Below are 27275 nucleotides of genomic sequence, written 5' to 3'. Positions count from 1 at the left end.
TTCCTGGGATCTGGTGCTTTGCTATGTTTTTCCTTCAGCAGATGTTGGGAAGTGCAAAGCAGCATCTGTCTAAAGAGGGCCTTATCCACTTGGACATCCTGGTTGGGTAGCCTGTAGAAACCCTATCACTTGCCCCTGATTTCCCTTTAATCCTGACCCATAGGGTCTCTATCAGCTCCTCATCCATCCCCAGGAGGAGCTCCATGGACTCCAGCTGGTCATTGATGTAGAGGGTGACACTCCTGCCTTTTTTGCCCTTCCTGTCCTTCCTAAACAATTTGTACCCAGCCGTTCCCACTCTCCAGTCATAGGACTAGTCCCACCACATCTTGGTGATAGCAATAACATCATAGCCCTGAAGGCAAGCAGACATGTGCAACTTGTCTTGTCTATTCCTCAAGCTTTTGGAGTTTGTATAGAAGCATTTGAGATGTGCCCCCTACAAATCAGCTTTACTAGCAGGGCTTGTATCTATCTGTACACACACACTCCTGATGGCCTGTGATTCTCTTCCAGGCCCAGGGTATCTGTTAGAGGCTCTGTGCTTAGTGTGGTAAAAATTTCTCTTGAGGTAAGCTATCCTACCATCACTATGCCATCCCTAGGCTCATCCCTAGTGATCCCAGTTTTATCCCCTCCCCCCTTCAAACCTAGTTTAAAGCCCTGTTGATCGACCCTGCCAACTCCCAGGCAAAAATTCTTTTCCCTCTCCAGGATAATTAAAATTTCAATTTGTTCCCAGGTCTCTATCATTAAGTTTCCCTTACCTTGATTGAAGGTTTGATTAGAATATGTGACTCCATCTGGACCAATCCATGTGCTTGATGAACAGCTGTATTCTGAAATTTTCCTCTTGAACTCACTTCTGCTTAAATGAAAAAAAAAAGAAGCCACCTAAAAAAGTTATTAAATGGATGAGTGTAACCTTATATTAGTGCCGGTACAGAATGTGCCAGTTAGATAAAAATGTTACACTTGAAGTCTACTTTCCCTTACAACTCCCAATTTTTTTATTAACTAATAAATCTAGTTTACTAGATCAGACTAATAGTTATTCTACTAAACTAAAAAATCTGGCTTGTTAGTGTTCATAAACCTTTGTATAAACCTTCTGAAGCTGAAACACGAAATTTCAAAACCAACCATCACATTCCATTGCCTAAAAGTAGTAAATAGGTAAAAAAAAACTGATTAAAATGCCCATCTTGGCCTTGCCATACTTGCCCACACATATCATTGTTAGTCTGTAAAACAGAATCAGCAGACTGAAAATCTATCATTCCTGACAAACATCTCTGTGGGTAAGTTCAACAGCCCAAGCTCACAGGTGAATTTGCAGTCAGAAAACTTTGCACAGGAGGAAAGACTCATGGAGAGCAGGAAGGACTTAGATGTTTCCTCTTCCACAGTAGTGCAGACCATATCCAAACCACACCTAAAAGATACTTGTCCAACATGGTCTTAAAAGGCTCCTTCAGTAAATACTGGCACTGGTTATTTTAGCATCTTGCAACTTAGACTGCCAGTTAACATGCTGACCACAACCAGCCTGTCTGTACAGCACTGCTATTCCTGGATCTGGAGCAACTGCACCATCCAAGCAGGTACAACCTCCTTCTTCCAGTGTGAAAAGCATCTGGCATATTTTGAATGTTGCCACAAGCTAAACAGTAAAAATATAAACTCTGCTTCTAGAACCAAGAGCAGGAGATCTTTGTAGTATTTGACCCACCTGATCCCTGCTCAGAACTACACAATCTAGTGTGAGAAAATTTCTTCCAGACCCCAGACTGGCAGCCAAAGGAACACAAGATACTTCCTGATTTTGTGTTTGTTTTTTACATCAATCCCACCACTCAAACAATAATATATTACAAATTCATAATGGTCAATAAAAAAACTTATTTAGTCCATCCTGTTTTAGAAATCATACCTGCTTATAGCCAAACCTCAAGTTTTATGTAAATGCCTCTCCTTACAGTAAAGGACTGCGCATACAAAAGCCAGCACATCTGAGAGGCAATTTGATGCTTGCAGTAATGCCAAAATTACGGAGAGCAACAACAGAAGAAAGGTTTTTTACAATTAAAATACATGGTTGAGCAAGAAGAACAAAGCAAAAAGATGTAGCACACACAAGGTTTTGTACCACTAACTCCTTCCATTTGAAATCAGCATACTTAGCAGGCCCAGATTTCTCTCTGGTGTGAAAGGGAGAACTGCACTGCCTCAGGATGTGCTGCACTGAGACCTATTCATGGAAGAAGCCCATTGCTTCTTTGCCTTCTCCTCCTGCCTCCCCATGACCTCCTGTTCTTCCTCCTAGGATTATCAAGGCCAGTTGGAAGTGCTAAAAAAAATGCTACTGAAAGAACTGTTCCAATATAAGTTTATGGGGATAAGCTCTGCTAGAAGGAAGCATAGTCTTACTGGCATAACATCATAAAGCCTCAACTGGAACTGCAGCTCTTGTGTTGTCATGGTTTAAGAGAAAAAACATACATTTCACTGAGTTGGATGAGTATGAAAAACAGTAGTAAGCATTTTACAGTTTTTCCTGTTACGTGGTTCTTACTGAATACCTTAAAGTGGCAAGGGTACCTGTTATTAACTTGTTGAATCTTCAAAGGCTACTGATATTTACCTGCCTCTGGAGCACTGGAGATTATTCTGAGCTCTAAATGATGCTAATTAAAATCACACAGCTGCAGTCAATTCCCTTTTTAAATTTCTAAGAGTGAGAACAGTGAAGAAGCTTCTTTTCCATGTTTACTCTTGTACCTTACTACAACCTCACTAGAGACCTCATCATTACCTCCTGCATATGCATGGCCTTGCAAAGTTCATTACAATTTGGTGCTTAATTCCCTTCAGATCTACCAATTTTCAACAGGATGTTCCCTTTATAACTTGTAGCCACACCAAATGAAAAACTGTCATGGAGACCGTTTAGTCTCTAGGTTGGATCAGCCTGACAATTTTTGATCCACAGACAGACAAAAAGCCCCATGAAATTATCGTGGTTTCAGATGTTTTTCCTTCAGAGCAAAAATAGTTTTGTTTTGAAAAATAACATTTTGCAAGCATTTAGTCCTTAAAATAAAAAAGGATGTCAGGGTGAGGAAAAAGGTTTTTTCTGTAGCAATCCAAATAGCTGTAGTTACTAAGTCCTGTCACTAAGTACGTGACAAAGTTTGCTTTTATAAAAATATGTAAATATATACTGCAGCAAAAAGTACTGAATCAGGTACTGCAAGTCAAATGACAGTCTGGAATTGGTGGTAAGAATGGGAAAGTATGTCTGCTCTCTCTCTCTCTCTCTTCATATAAATATATATATATATATATATATATATATATATATATATATAAGCTGTTCAGAGTCCAGTCCCCAGTATCAAGTTATTCAATATTTACAGTTTTTATTATACAATTTATATGACACTGCCCACTTGGAAGAAGTAATTCATAAATTTTACATGTGCATGGATGCCTAAAACTACAAGTTGGTAGCAACCATTTGCAATGACCATTAAACAAAGCTGTCATTTAACCTAGTCTGAACAATTATTCTTCTACTTCCTATGGATTCCTCACAGATATTTCTCAAGAAGGATACTTAGGACTGAAAAAACAGTATCAAATTCAAGGATTTCTTCAGCTGCATCACCCATAAAATCCCTAGCCATTCAGCCACGTATTCTCTACCTGTTTATTAACATAATATTTGTCATTTTAAGTACCTAGATTACAGTTTGTGTTTTAGTGGCATTCACCTCTGACGTGTTACCTGCTGATGTTCTTATATAGATGACTGATCAAATCATGTTACTCCACCAACAGCAGCAGACTGAGGTTGGTGACAGCCCATTTTTTTCAGGCTTATATATCTATATAGAAGGGCTATACACCTTTTAAAGAAAAATTAGAATTCTAAATTGAAACAGTCCTTCTTTCCTTTTCTTTCCTTTTCTTTTTTTTCCTCCCTTCCTTTTCCTTCCTTCCTTCCTTCCTTTTCTCTCCTTCTCTCTCCCTTTCTTTCTCTCTCTCCCTTTCTTTCTCTCTCTCCCTTTCTTCTGTGAACTGTGAACTTCTCTTCACAGTTTAAATGTGATTAAATTTTAGCAACTAAAAGACTAAGCATAATTTTTGTCTCTACATGAATTAATTTTAAACATTCAGCTCTGATGCACCTTTGAATTTTTTCATCCCGAATCCTTGAAACAACTGACTGGGAGGAACAGTTCAGAATTGCATTCACACAAATAAGCTGCTGGTGACTCTCCCCACTTACGTTTCAGAGTTGTTTCTCAGCTGGTAGTTTTGCCCACTCATGACTGGAGTGCAAGGAAAGAAATATGGTATGTATACAGTAACAGTCGTCGTACATACCTGCAGGCATTAAAATAAGTAAATAGGCTATCGTGAGATGTAGAAACAGACAAAACATGAAGAAAAGTGTCTAAAATCACTAGTGCCAGCTGTTACCAGATGGGAACTGTCCTTTTGTCTCACTCATGCATCCCAGAATCATAGAATCATAGAACTGGCTGGGTTGGAAGGGACCTCAGAGATCATCAAGTCCACCCCTTGATCCACTCCCGCTGCAGTTACCAGACCATGGCACTGAGTGCCACATCCAGTCTCTTTTTAAATATCTCTAGGGACAGAGAATCCACTACTTCCCTGGGCAGCCCATTCCAATGTCTGATCACCCTCTCAGTAAAGAAATTCTTTCTAATGTCCAACCTAAACCTCCCCCGGCACAACTTGAGAGCGTGCCCTCTTGTCTTGCTGAGGGTTGCCTGGGAGAAGAGACCAACCCCCCCCTGGCTACACCCTCCTTTCAGGGAGTTGTAGAGAGTGATGAGGTTTCCTCTGAGCCTCCTCTTCTCCAGGCTGAACAGCCCCAGCTCCCTCAGCCTCTCCTCATAGGATCTGTGCTCGAGTCCCTTCACCAGCCTGGTTGCCCTCCTTTGGACCTGCTCCAGGACCTCGATCTCCTTCCTAAACTGAGGGGCCCAGAACTGGACACAGGACTCGAGGTGTGGCCTCACCAGGGCTGAGTACAGAGGCAGGAGATCAACATTTGCCCCAGTGAGGCCCCACATCCATCCCATCTATACTCAGGGACTGACTGCTGCACCCGGGTCACCAACCTCCAACTCTGCAGCCACCAGAGAGCCACTGCTGCCTTCCAAGAGAAAGATTTGCAGCATGTGGGATGCTCTGCACGTGCCCAGCCTCCCCACAACGTGCCAGGCACAGCCAGAGCTCCTTGCAGGCTACCAGCCAGCAACAGCAACTTGTACAGAGCAAGGGCTCAGGATCTGTGTGTCTTTCATTAATGAGACAGTATTTTGGTTGTTACTTAAAATCATGCTGTTTCTTTAAAATCAAAAAAGATCCACTGCCTGATTTATGCAAATTTGAAGTCCCTGGCCCGTGTGATAAGCTAAAGACTTGCTCCTAACTTGTAAATTTATTGCTTTACTTCCCTTTTAAGGAGGATGCTATGAAGGGACTAGAATTCAGGTAATCAACAGAAAGAAGTTCCTAGACATCCTAGCAATACTATACAGCTATAATGTCTAAAGCAGATTACATTCTATTTAGTAGAGACACTCATATTGTAAATTCAAATGGGTGAAGTAACTTTATCAGGTCCTTCTACTAGTATTCTATATATCCATTTTAAAGTGAAACCAAAAATGTTTGAAATAGATCACAACAGTTGGTGTTTTCACTGGCTGCTTTGCATTTGCTAAAAGCAAAGGAAGTTTTTATACGAGATGACTGTATTTTGGTTATGCATATTTTTCGAGATAACACAATTCAATATAACATAGTTATATTTCATTGAAAACTAACATAAAGCTCTTTATCTTAGTTGAGATCAATTTACACTTCCAAATAAATGAAGATACACAAAAAAATATAATTAGAAAATATTTCAGTAAGCATCTGGAGTGAAACTATTGGAACACAGAGTAATAATAATAATAATTTCCAAGGACAAAGTTTCATGCACTCCGTGGGTTATTATAAAACAGCTCAGGTAGCACATTTATAGAAACCCTCAAGCTGAGATTCAGCTGTGTGCAGTTGTGCCATTTTTCAGACAATCATATCTCAAGCCTTTGTTTCCTTGTATCTCAAAGATTATAAGCTTATGGGCAGAGTGCATCTACAGGAGACAAAACTGGGAGTAGTTTGGTCTTCACAAAGCTTAGGTCAGGTTTTGTTTCTGAAAACTTAGCTCTGGTACAGTTCAAACCCAGGTCAAGTTTTTGCCAAAGCCCCAAAGTCCACAGGGAGCTAGGACAGTGAGCCTGGAGCCAGTGGCTACATGTTTAAAGCCATAGCCTATCTTCACAGACAAAAAAAAAAAAAGAATAATGCTTCCAAGTAATCTTTGAAAGCTTTAACAGTTTAATATATAAGTATATATGCATAGACCCTTAAATTGTTCACCCTGCCCATGGAAACACTGAGCTTTTGGGACAAAAGCATTAGTCAATAGGATTAAAAAAAGAAAATAAAATTTAAAAAAAAAATAGAAAAAGAAAGATAGCTCTGCCAGATTCTTGGCAAAATGTTATCTACACTGTGATTTCCTCACAGAGAGAAAGCTGATGAATTGAGGAGAAACAAGTACAGGCCAAGGGCCAGAAGGGCAGTTAGGAAGATGGCTTTGCTTAATCTATGGGTTGGAGATTAGATACTCAATTCCAGTCAAAGGAATGGTACTTTAGGTTATGCTGTGGGTGTGGAAGATATCATGATGGGTTCTTTCCAAGTTTAAATGCAGACTGGTTTATACAACATTATTTTTGGTCAAAGTCACTGTGACACAGCTTCTTACAGTCCCTGACTATGTCACTTCATATTAAAAATAAAAATACAAAGGAATTGTATGGCTCTCTCTCAGATCAAACAGTTTCTTCTCTGCCACTTTTTTTTTTTTTCTTTTCCAACTTATAATAAAATTAGGACTGTGACCTGAGCAGGATCTTCTAGAGGTAATAAAAAGGAAAAGAATTCTGAATAGCAGTTCATAATACAAAATTAAGAAAAAAACCCTAAAACAAACAAACAAAAAAAACCCCACTCATTTAAAAAAAAAAAAAAAAAAAAAAAAAAAAAAATAGGATAAAGACAAAAATATATAAACAGAAATGCTCTTTTAAGCACTGCAGCCCTGCAAAGCACATGCTGTTCTCTCAGTTTCAAGAGTGATCTGGCAAGGTGCTATCCTCTCCATGAACTTTTGCAGTCACTAAGGCACAGCTCCTAACCAACCTAAGATAACTCCTAGGAGGCAATTTCTTTACGTCTGACACTAAATTTCTGCTAGCCAATCTTAAGTTTAATCCTACATTATTTTCTAACATACTGGATCTTTCTGGCTTATGTTGTGGGTTGTGTTGTTTTGTTATGGTTTGTTTTGTTTCCAAAAAGTAATAAGGAATTGTGTGGGTTTTCTGTGATTAAGTAGTTTATGCAAGGTTTTTGTGATGTACTATGAGGAAGCCAAACTTTTCCCAATAGTAGGGGAAGTGGCTGTCAAACACAGAGCTCTGGCTCCAAATTGTTAAAATAATAATTGCTACAAACCTGACCCCTCACAAACAGAGAGGTCTGAAAACCATGGAGTTTACAGGGGACTAACAGGAGTCACACATAGGACACTACTCCTCATCCTGCTGGTTTGGAAACTGGATTTTCTAGCAAAAATGTCTCGTTGCAGTGCTCCCCCAGCACTAAGTTCCTAACTCTTTGCAAGACCTGGGAGCAAATCTGAAGCACAACAGAAGGCTCGTCTGTGGAAAGACTCTGTCTAGAGCTGAGAAACCCCATTTTCCCTACCAAGCTACCTACCATACCCACTCCTTCAGACGTGGAAGCAAAAAGCTTCGAGTGAGCTTCCTGCAGGTGCCTCCCTTCGGCGAGATTCTGAACAGACAGGGCTGCAACCCGAGAAGCCGAGGTCCTGCCGCTAAGAGGAGCTAAAACCCAATTGTCACCGATGGCATGGACCTGCTCCAGCACAACCCAACCACTGGGAACCCTCCTCCTCCTTCTCCTGCCGGAAGAGGGCAGATTTCACCCCTGCTGTGCCAAGACAGAACCCAACAAGCAGGATGCTGCTCCAGGCAGCGGGACCAGGCAAAGGAGAGGCAGATGGACATGCTCAGCTTTCCAGGACTAAAAGAAATCCACTCACCCTATGGAGAGAAAAAATACTACATCCTATGGGAGAGGTGCACATCCCTGTAACCCGTGGAGAGCATGCAGAGATCTGAACACGTGCCTCAGCCTATGGATATTCACACTTTTAGCTCCAAAAGTTTCCCTTCTCACACTTAAAATAACAATTGTTTTCTTCCCAGTGCCATCCAGGTCGCTGATGCAAGCCAAGGTGTTTGCTTTTCCCTGAAACATCAGTCCTTTTGTTGACTTGGAGGCTGCTGAAGGGAAGTCTGGATTGATGGGAAGAAATCATCTATATAGCCAACCCACTGGTCTACAATTGAGCAACATTCCTTCCAGAAGGGAGGGAAGAGAAAGTATACAATGGTATATATAAAAATATATATAGCAGACATAAAATATACTGGCAAGTCAGCCTAAGAGAGGATAGAAGAAAAGGGCACCGATGTTCTTAAAGAAAAGTCACCTTGACACTTTAAAAGGTTTGAAAACACCTCAAAAAAAATTCTTCAAAAGCAGAAGGAAAAAGGGAAAATTATGACGAGCAGATACTCACTGGAGAAACTTGCAGAAAAATCCAAATTAGCACTATTTACTAAAAGTGCAGTAGAAAAGCTCTGAAGGTTTCCTTTCTTCCCAGGTTAGAACCAAATGATAAAATAGAAAATTATTAAAACATTCAAACTTTTGGAACCTTTTGTCTTTAGCCTTTTCATTCCAATGGCATGACCCTCCCCAAAGCCATACCATGCCAAATGGAAACTCCAAAGCTTATCATATCTTATCAGGAGAACTGAGGCTCCAGGCTGACCTCCCATCAGTAACAACAAGGGATAACTGACTCCAGATACATAGTTAGATCCAGAAAGTTTTCTGCAGCTATCCATAACTTTTAAATTATTCTTCGTGTATCTGCTCTTCTTACAGCAGGCAGAGATCTCCTTTTTTTCCCTGAGGCAAAAGTACATATGATTATGGTAACAGCCTCCTCATTGTTCCTTCCAATGCAACGGATGCAACCAGGGGAAGAGGTGTGGAGGGTGATGTCCACCTGGTTTTGCTGCAGGGCATGGGGGCAAATTCTGTGGGGTAATAAGAGGCTCAATCACTAGCAAGGAAGAAAAAAATCACAAAATTGATGAAACCTACTTGTGACAGCACTCCATAGGTTGCAAAGAACCCAGCATATCAGGTACATGTCCCCATGTTGACATAGTATCATCAAAGTAGAGCAGAAGTGGGAGAACAACTCTACAGGTAAATAGAATTTAAAAACTAAACAAAAAAACCCAAAAAAACCATGTCTTCTCCATTCTGATATAGCCACCAACATTAAATATCTATAAATACTTTGGAAACTCAGATGTTTGCTGTACAGTTTGTACATTAGATCAAGTTGCAGCAGGGCAGATTGACTCTTCTATCCAGCCAATTTATGAGCTTCCTTCATTAGCCAACATAACCTTTATATAATCAGAAGACCTGTATTATTTACTTACAAGGATGAACACAGTTTCCAACAGCTTGCTTGTTTTTCTAAGGGATGATTTTGGAATTGAATTGGAGACCTGCATACGTAATTTATTAATCTTTATATTTAAGGAAACAAAGAGAGCTCCCAGAAGACCTCCAAGCATTCCAAGGAGGATGGTTGGAATGAAGGCGAAGATGTTCATGTCCAGCAAGTTTTTAACCTGAGTGAAAGAAAGGAGAAAAAATATTCTGAGCATCCTGCATGAAATATTGCACTCTATCTTACAAAACTTCGTATCACAAAGTAATTTCCATACATGAGATAAATCTCCCCTTGCAGATTAGGGAGCTCAGCTAATAAATTTAAAGCTGATCTCACAAGAGATGGTGCACTCTTCCTATACACCTCACAGCCAGCACAGAGACACTGATGTAGTAACTCATAGCAGAAACCTCTATGATGCACTGCAGTTACCACAAGCACTCAGGTTTACATCCAAGTAACTTGGCATATGGGCCTTAATGAACACTTCTAAAGACTCCACTGAACCAGAGCTTTGATCATTGTGTGCCTACAACTACATCATAATTTGGGAAAGTTCATTTATTATGTGTCAGCCTACATCCATGTCCATTGAGATCATTTAGAAGTAAATTTATTTAAGTAAAACTGTGAAAGTTGATGCTGATCTGGAGCAGCTCACAGAACAACAAATCACAAATGCAGAATATAATCTGGCATTTGGAATTGTAATTTAATTTTCTGCTTAATTCCTCAACAGGCAGCAAGGATAAGAAAAATACCATGTTTAATTTTATCTTCCAAACAACAAAAAGGGCACAATGGATTGGTAGTCATCTACTAAAAGCTCTGAGGATATTATTACCTTAGCCTAGGCTTAGATTTACACAGCTTTTTGTCAATATTACAATCTGAATAAGAGACTAAGAATAGAATAAGAGATCACTAAATTCTCAAAAACTACCTGGCAAGGAGCAGTAAGGGAACATGTCAAGGGTTACCTGCAAAGAAACCTACAGGCATAACCTTGGGGGTAGTGTATAGGGAAGTGGATAGCCTTGAGCAAGTGCACAGGCCCTCTTTCTGTTCAAACTCATTTTATTCCTCCTCCTCCTCCTCTTTCCATTCCTTAACTTTGTTCTTATTCTTGCTACAACTATTCTGGACTTCAGCCAACTCACCAGGTGGCTGTACTAAACACTGGTGGTATTTCTTGAGAGAAAGAATGACAGGGTCAAAATCCAGCCAAGCTTGAAGAGTTGGTCCTCAGGCTGCTGCTGACTGAGAACACAGGTCTGGAAGAGGGAGAATCCCAGCAGCCATTCCCAGGCACAAAAAACCCAACATCTGGAGGTACACTTGCAGGGAGTACAGGGACCCTTAAGGTGTATCATGCCTTTTAATTAGGACTGCAACCATCACATATGTAGGCACTTTATGTACTAAGCAAAACTTTAATAACACTATTTTACCAATAGCTGCAACAAAACCCATCCTTTCACAGAGGATTGTAAAAGAGGTAATGTTTAAGACATTGAAATTCAGAGCAAAGAAGCTTGATTTGAAGTAGAAACAGTCTGGTTTATTTACTGCAGGTTCCAAATACCTTGCATTCTGCTTAATTCCAATCCTGCGTTAAAACTTAAAAAATATATACATGATTTTATTATTTTCTCTCTCTGCTTTCATTTTCCCTAAGGGAAAAACACAATGAGATTATTGCTTTCAAGTAATATTTACACTACATGTGTGTGGCAATGAAAGTAAAGTCAAGCAAGTGCTCCCTGGGCTGGAAATGAAAGGTGTATTAGTTTTTGTTGTAGTATCAGCCACGAGCTTTCACCAGTTAGCAAGAAAAATCTGCTACCTACAGAACAAGTTTCACCTTGACAAATAATCCAATGGTCTATGTAAAAATAAAGTGAACTTTCTTGAAAATCTGAAGCTCTGCAATACAATTAATTCCCCTTGTAACATTATGCTGGGTAGAATGAAACTAAGGGAAATCAAAGAGTTTTCTTGAGCAACATAACCCACCATCTTTCAACTCAGAGTTTATCCACTGTAAATTGTGTTTGTTAATGCCACAAAATATGAAAGAAGCAAAAATTTCCTTGAGCCTCTGTTCATTGAAGTGAAAATATTTCTGGCTATCTGTACCACATTAAGAGCCAAAAAACTATTGAATGCTCTCAGACACCACGCTGTTAATAATTTTAGCTAACTTTGGGGGTTTTAGCATGTAGCCTCACCTTTCTGCCACAATTTTTTATCTTCTTGGTTGTGTCACTGCAATTGTTAGTGGTCAGTCAAACCAAAAAAAAATTGGTTTGAAAACCAGTATCTTCCTCACTTGCTCCAGATAAATTTGTGGTAAGGCAAATATACCCCAAATACCTTTGCAAAGCATATGGAAAATCATTATATTGGATAACATGCAGACAAAAAAATTTTTCCCATTTTACCTAGCAAGGTATGCCTACATGTGGAAAATATCACCATCTGCAGTTTCCACATCGCTAAAGATGAAGAATTCAGAGATCAATGAAAGTGATTAGGGAATTACCTTAGGAAAACTATTTTTAGTAGCAAAAAAGTGGATTTGGATTCAAAAAAGAATCAAAAAAAGGTTTATTTCTAGATCTCTAACTGATCAATTACATAAAAAGAAGGATATTTAGCAAGAGAAAACAACAACCATGATACTAGCATATCACTATTGAAGCATCTTGCAATAAAACCGAGCCAAAGATATGATGTTAAAAGCAACTATTTTTTTGGTGGACACAAAGTAAAATTCAAAGATTGGGGTTGTGTCATGCTGCAAGGAATAAATTACAGGTAGCCAAAGCTGAAGGTCACCTTTGCTTTGCAACCAGGAACAAACAGTGATTATATTTCTTCAAATGTTTTATCTGTAAACACAATGTAACAGGGACGCTGGACACCAATATCTGCACCAACAACCCAGAGCTCAGGCCGGACACAGAAAGAGAGAACACCCTATTTAAGATCTTTTCTTTTTTTTTTTTTTCCTTTACTTCAAAGTACCTGTCTCCTATTCAGTTCCAGCACAGAAAGTTACATTAATAAGTGATATGAATAGCTAATAATCAAGCAGCAGATAGATGCTTTGACTATTTGTTTGCTTTCATTTAAAACAAAACAAGTCTGTGTTCTATATAAGTGGCTACCAGATGTAAAGTATGAAGGTTTCCACATCCACGGATCTGGTAACACTTCCCCACTAATCCCCCTGCAACATTTTTCAGAGAGACAAGCCTAAAACCCCACACCTATTTCCTTCCACTTCCACACAGTACATACCCAAAATATAATTCTTTTCTCTGCTTCAAAAAATCCAAAATGACCTCTGTAAACAAAGCCATAGAGGGAGGAGGACAGTAAGTCTGTGGTGAAGGTAGCTGTCAGGCAGCAGAAGAAGGTTTGCCAGGCCAGCCTGATATCCCAAAATGAAGATACTTCCTCCAGAGTGAATAAGAGCCCACCAATGGGGGCACGAAATACAGAAGCAATCCCTGCTCCTGCACCAGCTGTAATGAAACTGCGCCTGCAACAGGTGGAAGAGGCACATTTTAGTTAACAGTGGGGAAAAAAATGACAAAAACCCTCCAAAAACATCCTTTCTCTTCTAAAGGGCCCGTTTCATTACATGAAAATAACATCCTGCAACAGGTCGATGTTATATTTCTTAAGGAAGGCTGCAGCCTGCAGAATAGAGGGAAGGATATACAAAGAGGAAATAAATTTATGATTGAATTCTACCTTGGAAAACTAGATTCAAGGCCAGCCTTTGTGGGGGATACGGGGTGATGCTGATACATATAAGGCACAAATCACTAGTGCTCACCAGTTTATAAAACTTGCATCCTCTGGGTGTGCTACCTGAAACCTCAGGGATAATTTACAGAAAAGCTGAGCATTCAGTACTAGCCAAAGTAACTATACAAAACATTTGATTATTTTTAATATTAATAAATGCCAAATTCTCAGGAGAAAAAATTTAAAAATTTAAAAAAAAACACCACCACCAAACAAACAAAAAAACAACCAAACAAACAAAAACAACCAGACTGGAGTTATCTGCAAACATTTTGGGGCCCTTTTGACTTCTATGTGGTATCTACAAATTTTATCAGCAGAAAGATGCATGGCAAAAATTATAATGGAAAAAAAATAAGGGAACAAGCTAAAAAGTTCATGTGTCAAAGCCCTTGCAAAGCCCCTCTCCTTCACAAGCTGTGGAGAAGTGCCCCAGTAAAGCTACCCAGGCAACTTTACAACTGCTATTTCCAGCTCACAAGTGCTGAGTTAAACACTCATGTGCATGGGTTTTTACTTACACCTTGTACCTGCCCCGTGATGTGCTTTACAAGCAGCAGGGAACTCAAAGGAACTCAAAACCCAAGCTTCTCTTGGACATCTCCAACTTCTTGCTGCAGCCATGTGTCCCACCAGCAGCATCAACAGTGAAACAGGAGCCCTCCTACAGATCAGTTACAGCTGCCCCATGTAGGGAAGCCATAAGATCCTTCAGCATCTTAACCCTTGTAGAGTTACTACTGCTCTGCCTCTGACTATACATGGAGAGTGTACCTCTCTTAAGCCCACTTAATAACTCCAAAAAGATACCAGGGAGTGTGAGCCTTTCACCCTGGTCTTTGTAAAAGAAACTGAGCCTCATGTGGAAGTTTGTTTCTGCTGCTCACCAGCCCTCTCCATCAAGGGAACTTCCACACAGCCTGTCTCTCCCTGAACCATTCCTCACTGCAAGCTAATGCTTCTTTTTAATTATTCTATAATTGGATTGTGCAGAGAAAAACAAAAGTTCTCACTGTTTCTCTTACTGCAGTTGCCAATTTCTTCCATGAGTAACATTTTGGTTAACAAGCAAGTCTGTTTTATTTAAATGACTGAACTTGAAAAGCTGAAGACAAAGGAGATCCTGTACCTTCCCTCTGGTGCTTTTTGATTTTCTTTTAAGCTACAGATAGTTCAGGGTGCCTCTTCATTTAAATTCCTTGTGTTTCTTTAGGAAAGTAACACATGGGAGTCTTTCTTCTTCCTTGCTTTGAAAAAACTAAAACAGTATTTACAGGGTTTCATATGTCAACATGACAACATCCAGAAGACATAAATGTGTTTGGTATTTCTTTTTCTGCAAACTAATCCCATTAATTTCAATAGAACTGTTCACAAGAGGGTTTACCAGAGTTATCTTACAAACAAGCACAATCAGAGAAAAAAAAGAAGCATCATAAACAAATTACATTTTCAAAACTAGAAAAAACAAAGCAAAGACCCCTTGTGCACATTGTGCAGTCCCTATCACCTTTTTTTTCCTGGGTCAGCACCAGTAAAATTGAGGATAAAGCCTATGTCTAAAAATCCTGCATTTTTCTCTTATTATGTAACCGAGAAGGCACTAGGAAAAAATCTTCAGTATTAATGCATGACTTCATAAGTGTTTGATAAAAAACTTGAGAACTTTCTTCTAATTAAAGAATTGTAAAGTTCTTTAATTAGACAACTTTCTTTTAAATAATGTGTGTGGCCTTTTCCCCATTCCAAAGTGACAAACAGCAGGAAGAATGAAAGATTGCTGGAGGAGCACCTCCACTTCCCTTCCAGATGCAATGGGCTCACTGGTGGTGACTTGCTGGACACCCTTGGTGCCAAGGGCAGGAGGGTGGGGTGGTTCCCCCATAGCTCCACAGCTCTGCCCATCACTTACTTATCAGCTGAATTCCGAAACCTGGTGAAGATCGGGAGGTGGATGCCAAGGGTGTCAGACTCCAGCTGGCTCAGGCCACAGCCCAGGAGAGCACTAAAAGTGATGTATAATTGTGAGCACTCTTAGGTAAATTATTCACGGATCAGCCAAAGCTAAAAGAAGGGGAGGACAGAGCCTTAGCAGGTGTGCAGGAGCAAAGCTAGATTGGTTTCAACAGATTTAAACACAGAAAACGTTGAGCACATCTTCTAAATATGCAAAGTCCCACTGACATTAAGCAGGAGGATACTAAAGACATTCAGATTGGTGACTTAGAGATAAAAGCATGAAATGCTTTTTGAAGTACTGCATGGTAATGTCTGCCCAAGTGTGGTGACACGTCAGACTACAGCCCATCATTTCAAATATCTGTTCCCAGGTTAATGATCATGGCAGCCAGAACAGCCCTGCTTCTAATAGAAGATGTGTAAGGACTTAAATTATTACAGTGTGTTCCCAGGCAGCACTTCAAACTACATTTAAACGGGAAAAAAAACAACACCCAGACCCTTAGTGAAATGAAAAATCTATTCATTGTATAATCTTGGAAGACTTTTCTACAAGACTTAAATTAGGAGCCTTAACGAATCTCTCAGAGGCTTTTAGCAACTTACGTGTGTTTATGTTTAATAAAAAAGTAGGGGGCTCCAGCTAAATTAAATTAAATTTGCTCTTAATCCCTATGTTTTGAAAAGACATCATGCTAATACCGTGCTGACTTTCTTCATGGAAATATGATTCACTTCTTTGGCTCACACATCACTGTTACCAACCCAGCACAGAGGAAAAAAAAAAAAAGAAAGGAAAAAAAAAAAAATCACAGCTGCAGTCTCTGAGCTTCTGGAGACAAATGTCTGAGAGCAAAGAAAACAAAAGAAACCTAATGGGAGAACTAAATTTTGGTAATCATTGTCTGGGAGGTTTGTGGCTGCCTCTGACTAACTATGTGCTCCTATTTTTGAACATCTGAGTCATCCCCCGGGGTGCTGCACCTCTGTGCAAATAAATAAATAAATACCCATACAGTAACACAAAGTTACTGTATGGATATTGAGTCCACCATCAGCAAATTCGCAGACGACACTAAGCTGTGGGGAAGTGTGGATCAGCTGGAAGGCAGGAGGGCTCTGCAGAGGGACCTGGACAGACTGGAGAGATGGGCTGATTCCAACGGGATGAGGTTCAACAAGGCCAAGTGCTGGGTCCTGCACTTTGGCCACAACAACCCCATGGGGAGCTCCAGGCTGGGCAGAGAGTGGCTGAGAGCAGCCAGGCAGAGAGGGACCTGGGAGTCTGGATTGACAGGAAGCTGAACATGAGCCAGCAGTGTGCCCAGGTAGCCAAGAAGGCCAATGGCATCCTGGCCTGTATCAGGAACAGCGTGGCCAGCAGGTCCAGGGAAGGGATTCTGCCCCTGTACTCAGCACTGGTGAGGCCACACCTCGAGTACTGTGTCCAGTTCTGGGCCCCTCAGTTCAGGAAGGAGATTGAGGTCCTGGAGCAGGTCCAAAGGAAGGCAACTGGGATGGTGAAGGGACTCCAGCACAGATCCTATGAAGAGAGGCTGAGGGAGCTGGGGCTGTTCAGCCTGGAGAAGAGGAGGCTCAGGGGAGACCTCATCACTCTCTACAACTCCCTGAAAGGAGGTTGTAGCCAGGGGGGGGTTGGCCTCTTTTCCCAGGCAACTTTCAACAAGACAAGAGGGCATGGTCTTAAGTTGTGCCAGGGGAAGCTTAGGGTAGATATTAGAAAGAATTTCTTTACAGAGAAGGTGATGAAGCATTGGAATGGGCTGCCCAGGGAAGTGGTGGATTCTCCATCCCTGGAGATATTTAAAAAGAGACTGGATGTGGCACTCAGTGCCATGGTGGGTCAAGGGTTGGACTTGATGATCTCTGAGGTCCCTTCCAGCCCAGCCAATTCTATGATTCTATGATTCTATGAAAATGTGAAGAGGTAGTGGGGAGGAGAAGCAGTTTGGTCAGGGTGGTGACAAGGTAGAAAACAAACCTCAAGGATGAATACTTTCCAAAACCAAAAAGGGTCAGAAAAAAAAGAGCAAACCAGCCAAAAAAAAGACCTGTATCGTATCAGCAGAGACCAATTTTGCCATCTCTACTCAAAGAATGGTTCGGTAATGCTAATAAAGTGCAGCAGGAACTTTCTTTAAATGATTAATGAAGGAAACAATGTCACTTACCAAAAGAGAAAAGCCCAGAATCTGGCCTGCAGTTCTTACTAAGATTGGCTGTATTACAACACAGTAAATTTTAACAACCACTCTGGCCTACAAAGCAGAACTTGGCAGCCCTCCTTTCCCCTTCTTAAAAGGCCACAGATCACAATAGGGTGATGGAGATTCTCTCTTTTTGTATATTGCAAGGGTGAATAAAAACATCCTTCAGAAAGACACTAAAGTCTACTTATCCCTACCCAGACATGGAATGTTACTCTACAGCATGATCAACAAGCAGCTCCAACCTGACTTGCAAGCTCCAACCTGCAGAGCTTGCAAAGTGGAGCCTGGTTCCTGTGGTCACTCTTAGCTGGCACCAGTGGCTGCTGTGTTGGGAATCTGGAAACCTGGACCCTGAGTGCCTGACCAGCCACCACCATGCACTTTGCACAGCCAGCGATAGCGTTTGTGCTGGTGGCTGTCAAGATGTGGCTCCTTCTGCAGGCAGCCACTTGAGGCTGGCTTTATTTTTATACAGACTTTGCACAGGTAAAAGAAGTTTTACAAGATGCAAATAAGCCAGCAGGCTAAAGCTGCAGGACAAGATACTTTCAGAAACAAAGCTGACCACAGTTGTCCAGATAACTGCTTGCTGAATCTGAAGAGGAATTGCATTAGAGAACCAGGCCAGTATTTAAAAGACACATAAAAAAAAATTCTTTTCTTCATTTTTTGCATGCATAGTTGTACTGATACAAAGCAGGGAACAGGACAGGTGGAAAAAGCTCCCAGTGCAGGGTATTTTTCAAGCCAGTGCAGCCACCAAGTCAGGCATTGCAAAACCATACCATAGCTTTAATTTTTGCCTTCTATTTCTTACCCCAAATGGATCATGGGACCTTCTGGCCCACAGAAAAGCCCAGAGGCTACAGCCAGCACACATGAGACAAATGTGCCTAAAAAGGTCTTGATGTTAAAAAGATGTTGAATAGAAGTGCCATTCAAATAGCCAATGATTTCTGGCAAGCCGAAGGGTGAACCTGATGGACAAAAGAACTGCAAAGGAGAAAAAAAAATTAAAGAGAGAAACAGAATTAATAATCACTAGATGTTGATGTGTTAAACCACATCTATGGATATGTTTTTTAAGTCCAGCCCTTGCCTTACTCTGTTCACAAATTTTCCTTGAATAAATCCAAATATAACTTCTGGCTTCACACAAAAATTCAAGCTCCCAACAGTGTTGATATATGTCTATTGGGAGTACTGAGAGACTAAGATGATTGACAGGACTCCAGGCCCCTGCCATCCACCTGATTCCTTAAGCCAAACAGCCTCTTGTCTTTGCACAGGCTTTCTGCAGGGCAAGGTACAGGTGAACCTGCCTGATTTGTCCATTAAGTTAATTTAAGGAACCTTAAAACTGGACATTTATTACCGTTGTAACAGCAAACTCCATTTTCCTGCTGTTTTCGGGGTAAGTAAAGCAAAGAATTCACTTTTTCTCTCACCTATGCTGTTAATTGTCTGTCTGTAATTAAATTGAACACAGCAGGACAGTAAATGACAGAAAGGCTCAGTGTTTTAGCCTTGCAGCCTCATAAAAGTACTGATCTGGGCTGCAAGTGATAGCCACATGGCACAGCTAAAAGATCAAAATCTAAAACCAACAGTAACTTTAATACACACTGATGGTCTTTGGCTTAGGCCCCTTCCAAACATCCATTTTTCACAAGTTACACCAGCTGCCACTTGTATTTATTTTATAAACACCACATGCTAAGTGTGAATTGCATCGCCACCACCACTGATTTCACCCCAGACACTTCTATAAAAGTTACAGGCAGTGGAATCCAACTTTAGGCTGAAGGCCAAGAAAGACCTCTCCAATTGTGTCGTATGAGGGCAGGCTTCCTTTTTTTTAAATAAAATACTGAATTAGCCACTATTTGGAAGAGCAAGAGGTTTGGTCTATCAATGCTGACTATACCAAAAGCATTATAGGCTTGTTTGGTAGGAGATGTAACACTTACCAGCACGGAACCTGAAGAGAGAAGCACCATGGCCAGCCCAGACCCCAGCACACACAGCCAAGTCATGTGGAAGTTGCCATCCTGTGCAGTTGACAAAGAGATTACTACACAAGCCCCCATATACCAGGCACTGTTTTTCAGCAATCTTTTGTCCCACAGGTTTCTGCAGGCAGAAGGTGTACCATAGGGAAAACCCAAAACAAGCAGTGCAGGCTCTTGAAGAGGACAGGAGTGAGAAACAGTAACATCAGTGCTGACTTTTTCCAAGCCTTTTTGCCCATCTCTAAAAAATACTATAAAGGACATGATGTTGCTCATCAAGGCCCTGTTCAGGTCAGAAGCAGAGTTAGAGGACCTCAAGAGACACACAACACTGAGTGACGTCTTCAGGAGACATTTTGTCTGAACGGCAAAGTCTTTATGTAAGCAATTATCTTCATGAATTTGAAGCTATTACTATTAGACAGAATACCTAAAGCTCTTTTCCTGCTTTATTCTAGCCAAAAGGACAGGTTTCAGACCAGGCCTTCTCACAAAAAACAAAACAAAGCCAAACCACATTTCCATCTCCCAAGGCTTTAGGTTTGTTTGTTTGCCTGACCGCAACTGTGCTGTCTCCAGAACCCCTCAGCTCCCACGTACTTTGCCACCTTCCTCAGCTGCCCTCATGGTGGGCAGAGGTCAGACACATCCCTGGTGTCTCCCAGGTCACAGCATTACAGGGGCCACCGCAGCCTTCCCAGCAGTGACCCAGCCAGGCTCCTGTAAGCACACGGTGCAGCGCAGCCAAACAGCAAAGTGCACAAAAACATGAGCGTTGCTCCTCTGCAGCTGAAGGAGGTTTTAGCTGGGAAGCTCTTCCAGGGCACGGTTTAAATGTTTGTCAAGGTTTAGGCCCAGCCGGTTATTAACCAGGCCTCCAGCTGCTCACCCCCTACCCCCCTGCCACTGGGGAACAGGAAGGAGGAAATCCACCCAAAGGCTCCTTAATTGAGACACAGATAGGGAGGTTTGTATTCCCCAGTTACAGTAACAGGCAAAAACCAGACAGGTTCAACCTGGGAAGAAAAAGAACTCATTTAATCTACAAGGAGAAAGAAAAGTCCCTTCTTCCCAGTCCCGGATCCCTTCCCTGCTGCCTCCCACTCAGGGCACAGGGAGGGGCAGGGGGGGTTTAGGGTCAGTTCCCCACACGGTGTTTCTGCCGCTCCTTCCTCCTCAGGGGGAGGACTCCTCACAGCCTTCCCCCCCTCCAACGCGGGGTCCCTCTCATGGCAGAGAGCCCTTCAGGAACCCCTCCGACATGAGTCCCTCCCACAGGTGCAGTCTCTCAGGCACAGACTGCTCCAGCCCGGGCTGCACACAGAGTCACGGCTGCTGCGGGAGCAGTCACCTCCTCTGGCACGGGGCCCTACACGGCTGTAGATCCACATCTGACCCTCTCTGTGATCCTCCACAGGCTGCAGATCCACATCTACCCACCTGTGATACATCAGGGGCTACAAATCCACATTTACCCCACTGTGGTCCTTCAAGGACTTGTCCACCATACTTCTTCAGGGTCTGCTCCGCCACGCTCCTCCATGGGCTGCAGGGGCACAGCTGCCATCTCACCACGGGCTGTGGGGAAACCTCTGCTCAGGCACCTTTCCCCCTTCACTGGCCTTGCTGTCTTTTCTCTGGCATTTCTCTCTCACCTCATCCTCTACTCTGCAGGTCAATTCTTTTATATTCTTGCTGTTTCATATTCCTTTCTTGAATATGTTACTGGGAGAGGCACATCCAGTTTCACATATCTGCTCGGCCTTGGGCAGAGGTGGAGCAGGGACTGGAACTGGGGGAGCTTCCAGCAGCTTCTCACAGGAATCCCCTCTAAATTCCCCCAATCCCAAAACACCACCACACTAACCCAAGACAATGTCCATACTGATGTCAAAGCCTGTGAGAGTTTACCTCCCATGCCTCTGTATTAATGCAATAAAAAGACAAATTTTAAACTACAACAGGACCAACGGTGTGTGTAATGGTTGTTGTGATGTGCTGGAGTCAAACTGGGGTTTCTTTCTATATATTTTTTATTTAGACTTTAGTGTGTATACACACACACACACACACATATATATATACACACAAATGCATATATGCATGTGTATTCATCCATTGTTTATGTATTTTATAAACACCAGCATAGTTTGTATACAAGAAACACCAGGGAAATAATATTCCAAGGGTATTATATATGCTTTCCTCATGGAAAACCCAAACTCTTTCATTTCTTGGGTATTTCCTCTAATGTATTCAGCCTCCATCTGCTGGACAGGATAAGTGTCCCTTGACAGGATTAGTCATACCTTGCATTTCTGGGAAGTCATTAAGATCTGACCTTCAGTAGTCAGTAGCATTATTCCATTATCTTCGTTTCACAGAACAGTGTAGGACACAACTCCCTTGCACTGGGAAGACAACAACTGGACAGAACACTCCAGATGTGGCCTCACCAGTGCTGAATAGAGGGGATAAGATACTGTCCATTGATCTTCTGGAAACAAGCACTTCTAATATGGCACAGGAGGCTGTTTGCTGAATGGCCATACTATTGTCTGGTCTAACAAGCACTGCTTCCTTCCAGTTTTGCTTTTGTCTGCATGTTTGCTGAGGGTGCTCTCTGTCCCACCATCCAGGTCATTAGTGAAGATGTCCAACAGTGTTTGGTCCCAGTACTGACCCCACGGGTACACCTGTGGTGACACACCTCCAGATGGACTTTGTGCCAGCTCTGCCAGTTAAATCCACCTCACTGTTTACTCATCTAACCCATTCACCATCAGTTTTTCTATGAGGATGTTATGGGAGAGATTGATGAAAGCCTCACTAAAATCAAGATAAACAACATCCACTGCTCCAGTCACTTCATTGTAGATGGTTGTAAATTCATTGTAAACCAGTGCTATGCCAAATCACCTCTTGTCCTTCATACAGTTAGAAATGGTTTCCAGGATTATTTTGCTGTATCACCTTCTAGGTATCAATATGAGGTTGGTTGGCCTGTGGTTCCCCAATTCCTTCTTCTTATCCTTGAAGACAGGAGTGATATTTGCTTCTTTCAGTCCTTAGGAACCTCTCCTCAGCTGACATGACCTTTCAGGTATAACTAAGAGTGACCTCAATTACATCAACCAGATCTCTCAGAGAAGGCTCAAAATACCTTGGCCTTTTGCAAGTCCTTTGTCACTGAGTCCCCTACCCAGTTCAGCAACAAACCCACATTTTTGTTAGTCTTCCTTTTGCTGCTGATGTGCCTATAGACTGCTCTCTTTATTGTTGCCCTCCAACATCCTTTATCAGATTCAACTCCAGGTGCACTTTGGCTCTCCTAACCCCATCCCTGTATGCTCAGACAGTATCTCTGATATTCATTGTGGGTCACCTGTCCCTGCTTCCACCCCTTGCATGCTTCTTTTTCTATGTCTGAGTTCTGTGAGGAGCTTCTAGACACCTTTTGCTTGATGGTCTGCTCATTGGAATGGACTATTCTTCACCATGGGGGAAGACTGTTCTTCACTCTGAAAACCAACCAGCCCTCTTGGACACTTATTCTCTCCATGATGGTCTCCTCTGAGATTCTCCAAAGCAGATCCAATACAACAATGTGCTCTCCTGAAGTCCTGGACTGTGATCTTGCTTTTTGCTTTTTTTCCTTTATCTCAGGATTCTGCACACCACCGTGGTCATGGTCACTGCTGTCCCCAGCCTTTACAGTTCTGCTCAGTTTCTCCTTGTCTGGAGTTCAAGCAGAGTATGTCCCCTCATTGGCTTCTCAATAATAATTGAGAACATCAGGAAGCTGTTGACAATGCACTCCAGAAACCTTGTGGACTGCGTGTGGCCTGCTGTCCTGTCCTTCCAGCAGACACTGGGGTGGCTTTCACAAGGATCTGGACCAGTGAAAACAAGACTTCTTCCAACTGTCTGAAGACAGACTTGTCTAATTCTTCCTGATCTGGCAGTCTGTGGCTGACACCCACAACAACATCATACATGCTGATGTGCCCTCTAACCCTGACCCATCCATCCCCATTGCTTTCTCAAAAAAGTAGTAAATTCCCCTCCTAACCATCCAGGTCTGTCCTTACTAAAGGGCCTGTGCCCAGCCACAACCTCCAAGCCCCTTTATCAAGAGCTCTTCAGTATTCATACTGTACACCACAGATACCACAAACCAGGTTATTTTACCACCTACATCTTTCTACAGCTATGAAAAACAAGCAGTCAGAATTAGAGGTGCCTTAACTTTTATACTGTTTTTAGCTGTTTAGTGACCTTTACCACCACATTTACTTGGTACCTTATGGGAAACTTAATTGTCCATGCCCATGACATCAACAATACCTAAAGCAGCACATGCCCCTTATGTACAAGGAGGGAGAGGAAGGTTACCATATTTTAAACACTGCTTTCATCACACTTATCACAAGAACTCTACCAGATACTACACTGTGCTGTAGGCCAAGTTGTAGCAAAGGATACCAAAGCATGCCTAGAAAAAGCACCACAGGGTATCTCATGTCCACATCCACCCATGCAGCACTTCTAATCAGTTAAAACTTTTCAGTGTGGATTTTCTAATAAACAAACACAAAAGAGGTCATTTCAACTTTCTCTTGCTCACCTTCAGGTAATTTTCCACCAAGTTCCATTTCAGCTTGATGAGAGAGTCGATTATCTGATGAGTCAAAAACCCCAGCATCCCAACTGCTGTGCCAATTAGTCCCATCAGCAGCCATCGATCCCACTCTTTCCTAGAAATAGGAGAACACAGTTACCTCAGACTACAGCACAGGACTGTTTGCTACTTCCTTTCACAAACACAGAAGTTCCATTTCTAGGTCATTTTGGTTATTAACTGTGACTGCATGAGCAAAAGGCTGTTTCCACCAGTACATCTTTAAAAGGTCTATGCCCAACAAAATTCTGCCATCAGATGAAAGCCATTTCCACTTGGGTAAGGAACATAGTTGGATTTTTTTTTTTTTTCATATATAAGTAAGAGTGCAATCCGAGTGGGTTTAGATGCTGATTTTTAATGCCATCTCAAAATTCAAATATGTGACTTTGTAAGTAAGCACTCAGGCTCATTTCAACATAATACCTGTTGCCTTCTACTGCAACTTATGCACTGACACTGCACCTATTATATAAATGTGCAAACCTTTACTCCTAGTTCCTGTCTTTCCTAATTTTATACTTCTAATAATAATTGAGCACCAATAATAATTTCTGATATATTTCTAGTATCACCTAGGACTAGAGCACCCCTACTGAGATTCAAATGCCACATTTCCTGCAGATTACACTAAGAGGTGGTTTCAGCAGAAGAAACTTCCCCCCAACCTCTGCAGTCTCTTTTTTTAGGTTGTATACACTGATTAGTAACATTATGGGGGGGGGGGGAGGTTTGCATATCCAGTAATTTTTGAAGAGCAAAGGCATGAGCACTTTCAGAAAATTATATAAATCGAAGCTGCTTGCCACCTGGCCCCCTTCTCCATTCTAGAAAAGTATTTTTGTACAGAAATAATAAAGTTTTCTTCATTTCTTCTGTTATGAGGCATCTCCTTGGACTATCCAAACTACCCAGAGTTTAGAGGCACCATAACAGTATTTAAGGTAAGTTTACCTGTATGTTTTCTCTTGTAGCCACTTCCTGTAAGCTTTACTGTGTGAAGGTAAATAATCCAAACTCTCGTGGACTATTTGGTGTTCTCTCTCCTCCTCCTTGCAGTGGTAATATGCTAAACTCTTTCTGCTGGTGCTACATTGCCTCCTAAAATCCTGAGAATTAATCAAATCAGGCCCGTGCTCTTCTGCCATTAACATCTCCTCTTCCCCATTTTCCACGTGTGTCCTATGGGAAAAAAGTAATGACATTACAGTGGCCTCCAAGAATTTTCAGATACCCAAAAGAACAATGTGAAGCCAAGATCAGCTTCCTTCAGACTGGAAAAGAGAGGAATGGAGAACTAGGCAAGGATGGAGCAGCTGTGGCAGAGATTGGCTGGGTTGTGTTTGGGCTTGGTTTGCTGGGGCTGTGCATAGACCCAGCACAGTCAAAGCAACACGAACTTGCCTGAGCTGGAGCTCTCTGGTGAAGAAGTGACTCCAAGCACAGCCTGACCACTGTAGCAAGATTATTGCACTGGATCCTTGCTGACTGTTCAGAGGACAGGGATGTTTAAACCACAGGGGCTTTGTCTGTTTTAAAGAGATGACCACTTGCTGTGCTTTGGGCCATTCAAAGATCTTGATCCACTAACCTAATCACACAATTAAATGAAATAAAACAAAATCTAGGTTCACTGACATTGAATTAAATCCTGAATTCCCAGTATTACATAGGCACCCTAGAAAAGCTTATTCTCTAACACAATTTCCTTTGCCAGTGCATGTCAAATTTCTTTTTAGATAGATAAAACCCATTTGCTAGACTATCAAGCTTGCTGAAGCCTCAAACTTTACACAGGGTAATTTGGAAATTGGCAGTTCAATTAAAGCAGAAAAGATACTTGATGCATGTCAAGTACTTATTGTAAAGAACAATAAGTAACATGATGTGGGTTTTCCACCTCCAAGGCGTGTTTTTGCTTACCAAAATTAGTCAAGTAGAGAGCAGAGTAGAGAAAGATTGATGCTGCTTTCCACTTACTGGCAGGAAATGGTCTCATCTCTTACTTCGAAATGGTCTCATCTCAAATAATGAGGAAACACAAATAGTTCCTGGTTGTCAGTGAGTACTAAATGGCAGGAGAGAAAAAAAGATCTTTTACACAAGCCACATGCAATTATCCAAAACCAAGTCTTTCAGACCTTTGGGGTTTGCAATGCTGAAACCTTCCTTGTGGCCAACTAGTATGTAAATGTAGTAAATGTAAAGAACCACACCATCAAGGTGTGGGAGGCACCTCTGAATCAGGATATAGCAATGAACAAAGTCCAATTTCTTGTACTGTGACTGTGGGCTTTTGCCAGCTTCGTTGTGCATTCTGTTCTAGAGATCTGAGAAGTGCTATGCAAATTCCAGACCTGGCAACTGTTGGTCTGAGAAAAAAAGAGAAAGATCCAAAGAGGAAAAGTGGTCTAGGGGGGGAACTAAGGGTTTTAGAATGGCTATAAGCAACAGTAAATATATTAGAAAAGTTAGTTTTAAAAGTTATACCAGAAAAAAGCCCAAGGAACACAAGCAGGCATCTGAGCAGAGCTCCTGGCTGGGGCCTCTGCTTTGTTCAGGGATGCCCAGTCTGGCTACCACAAGGTCTCCATTTAGCTTATTTCCTTATTTCTGGAACATGGGAATTTGTATGACGTATTTTTCTGGTTGTGTTAGACCAAAATGACATATGTGAATAGATCTAAGTATTTTAGAGATTACAGCATAAACAAAATACAAATACCAAAAAAAAACATAGAAAGGGGGGGGTGTCTTGGGTTAGTGCAAACGTGTGGTGAACTGACCCTAAACCCCCACTCCTTGTCCCCCCTGTGCTGCTGAAAGGGAGGCAGGAGTGA

At 41.7% G+C, this 27275-nt stretch overlaps 1 protein-coding gene across 1 annotated transcript in view; it reads right to left on the bottom strand.

Moving 5' to 3' along the window:
• The window catches only part of LOC139793184 (chloride channel protein C-like), an 85905-nt gene extending 60107 nt beyond the window's left edge, over positions 1 to 25798 (bottom strand). The window contains exons 1-9 of the mRNA XM_071737514.1: positions 25390 to 25798; positions 24382 to 24511; positions 19713 to 19793; positions 18560 to 18735; positions 15465 to 15557; positions 13037 to 13280; positions 9714 to 9908; positions 4295 to 4392; positions 768 to 865 (exon numbers count right to left, since the gene is read on the bottom strand). Coding sequence (XP_071593615.1) covers positions 768 to 865; positions 4295 to 4392; positions 9714 to 9908; positions 13037 to 13280; positions 15465 to 15557; positions 18560 to 18735; positions 19713 to 19793; positions 24382 to 24511; positions 25390 to 25640 — 1366 coding nt within the window. The 5' untranslated portion in view covers positions 25641 to 25798. The remainder of the gene's footprint in view (positions 1 to 767; positions 866 to 4294; positions 4393 to 9713; positions 9909 to 13036; positions 13281 to 15464; positions 15558 to 18559; positions 18736 to 19712; positions 19794 to 24381; positions 24512 to 25389) is intronic.
• Positions 25799 to 27275: the final 1477 nt, after the last annotated feature.

Source organism: Heliangelus exortis, chromosome 2 (assembly GCF_036169615.1).
Source record: "Heliangelus exortis chromosome 2, bHelExo1.hap1, whole genome shotgun sequence".
NCBI classification, from domain to species: Eukaryota; Metazoa; Chordata; class Aves; order Apodiformes; family Trochilidae; genus Heliangelus; species Heliangelus exortis.
Note: the sequence above shows the minus strand (reverse complement) of the source record. Positions and strands in the feature narration are given on the sequence as shown.